The 2,506-nt window shown below is 44.9% G+C and overlaps 1 protein-coding gene across 1 annotated transcript in view; it reads left to right on the top strand.

Annotated features, from left to right (window-relative positions):
* Positions 1-2,041: 2,041 nt before the first annotated feature.
* The window catches only part of tunar (TCL1 upstream neural differentiation-associated RNA), a gene marked incomplete at both ends in the record, with an annotated part of 5,608 nt that continues 5,143 nt past the window's right edge, over positions 2,042-2,506 (top strand). Inside the window, one exon of the mRNA XM_084482120.1 lies at positions 2,042-2,050. Coding sequence (XP_084338246.1) covers positions 2,042-2,050 — 9 coding nt within the window. The remainder of the gene's footprint in view (positions 2,051-2,506) is intronic.

Raw genomic sequence — 2,506 nt, 5'->3', positions numbered from 1 at the left:
TTGTCCCTAGCCTTGCATGTATGTACTTAGCTAGACAAAATTAATTTTGTTAAGCGCTATTTTGATGAATCAATATCACCGGGGCCAAGCAGACAGATTGTTAAGAGTCACTACATTTATTTGGCATTGAAGATTTTAAAGGTAAGCAATACAAATATTCAGGCCGACGGTTTCTGTTCAGAGTAGGGGGTGTGGGGGGGATTTAGTTAAAAATAAAATCTGCCATTTTTATTGCAGACCAATCCACGTCATTTCATGTGCCAGACAATGTCGAGCCTAAACCAATTTGTTTATCCTGTTTTGCATAAAGTAAATTCTGATTCTGAGGTAGGCCTAGTAAACTTGATACACATTCAGAGAGGAAACTGGAAGTTGGCTCATCTATTCGTATATGGTATATGTATCAACTCAACATTACTTATAATGAAAAACGAGGATTCAGTCTGGTTGATAGAAACCACTGGTGTTTACAAACACTGAGATTAAACTGAGATTTTCAACTCTTATGATTTCCATTTTCTAATCCCATCTGCCAAGCAAAGAGAATAGGATGCTGTTCATGTTGATACGTTTCAAGCTTGTCTTCAGAGTCCTTTCAAAGTTTTGCCTCTGATGTGGAACCTTGATGTTCCTTACCTGCCAACGGGGAGGGCAGGACATCTAAAAGCAAGATACTAAAAGTAAAAGTAAAACTAGACAGTCTCCCAGAGCCAACACCTTGTTGGCTCTGGGTGTTCATGATTGAGGCCCTCTCTTTGGAAAGGCATTACATAATCTGCAGATTTACATCTAGAGACAATAGAACAGAGCTAAAAGTTTATGATTTTGCTGGATAATGTCATTTGGATCAAGAAAACCAACATCATTTAAGAAAGTAAACTCATATCCCAAGTGCATGATGTATCATCTCGTTACATTACAGCTGTATGTTGGGATCAGATGGAGAGCATCTGCTATAACTGTCTGCCTTGGGAAAACTGTATATATCTATAGCTCTGTTTAATTTTTACTCTGATGCATTGCTATTTAAATAACACATACATGTACACTTTTGTTTGCTGATAGAGAGAAGTATGCAAATTGAACTTACAGTTCTCCCTTCTCTCTCCCTCATACACAAATACAGATACGGACATACACTCAAACACACACACACGCACACGCACACACATACATACATATACACACATGTAGACACACACACACACACACACACACACACACACACACACACACACACACACACACACACACACACACACACAGAAACACAAACACATACAGACTCACACACACACACACACATATACACATGATGACACGTGCGCACACACACACACACCCCCGAGATCCTGGCCACCTCGTCCCGCTCATTCTGGCCTCTGTCACAAATGCTTCTCGTCGCCGAGCGTTTGTGTGACTCCCCTGAGTCGGTTGCCAGGCAACCACCGCTGCATTAACATGTGTGCCTGAGAGAGGGAGGGGGGGAGAGAGAAAGAGAGAGAGAGGGAGGGGGGGACAGAGAGAGAAACGGCGAGAGAGACAGAGACGATGAGAGAGACAGAGACGATGAGAGAGACAGAGAGAGAGCGAGAGACAGAGAGAGAGAGAGAGAGACAGAGACAGAGAGAAAGAGAGAGACAGAGAGAGAGAGAGAGAGAGACGGAGACAGAGAGAGGGAGAGAGAGGGAGAGGAGGGGGAAGGTGTTGTGTGGGGGTTACCGCTCACATCTGAAGCACAGCAGTAACCATAACAGCATTAATGCACGCTCCTGCACGACGACCAACCCCCCCCCCCCCCCCCTCCCACCCCTCTCTCCTCTTCGTGTTACTAAAAGCAACCAACGCTGGGTGGGCTGGACATGTTTCGCCAGTGGAGCGAGAGAAGAAAAGATATGTTACGTTTTAATGGGGCAGCCATTCCCCTCTTTTTAATTATTTGTTTTTGGTGTGAATAATTGAGAGGGGGGTGGGGAGGGAAAGTTAGACTTGCGTCTGGACTAGCGGTGTGTTGCAAAGTGCAAAAAAAGAGATTCGAGTGATGCACTGTGTAGACAAAAAGAGAAAAAAAACAATATTTTAAAACTTATTTTTCCTCAGAAGTTGTTGGGATTTTGTTCTGTGTGGGATTTAAGAATGGACAGGAGATGGACGAGTCTGCCTGACACTCCTCTTCCCTCCCACCTCCACTGTCTCCAGCCCCCACCCCTGATGCATGCAGCCCCCCTTCAAGAAACCAGCAGAAGAAGAACAAGAAGGGAGGAGGGCAGAGGGGACCCTTGAAGAAGAGTCTGCAAAGATAAAAAAAAAAAGACAGAGAGACAGTGAGGGGAGAGAGAGAGAGAGAGAAGAAGAGGAGGGGAGGTGGACAGCGCTGTTCCAGCTATCCAAAAGGCTGACACCGAGGAGGGGAAAGTAACGACCAGGGAAAAAAAAAAACTTTTGCAGTCTCGCCACTGAGATGATAATCAGGGAGGAGAGGCTGGGTGTTCGGGGAACGACAGCT

This window comes from Micromesistius poutassou (genome assembly GCF_964030765.1).
Source record: "Micromesistius poutassou genome assembly, chromosome: 17".
In the NCBI taxonomy this organism is placed as follows: domain Eukaryota; kingdom Metazoa; phylum Chordata; class Actinopteri; order Gadiformes; family Gadidae; genus Micromesistius; species Micromesistius poutassou.
This window is presented reverse-complemented; position numbering and strand designations above follow the sequence as displayed.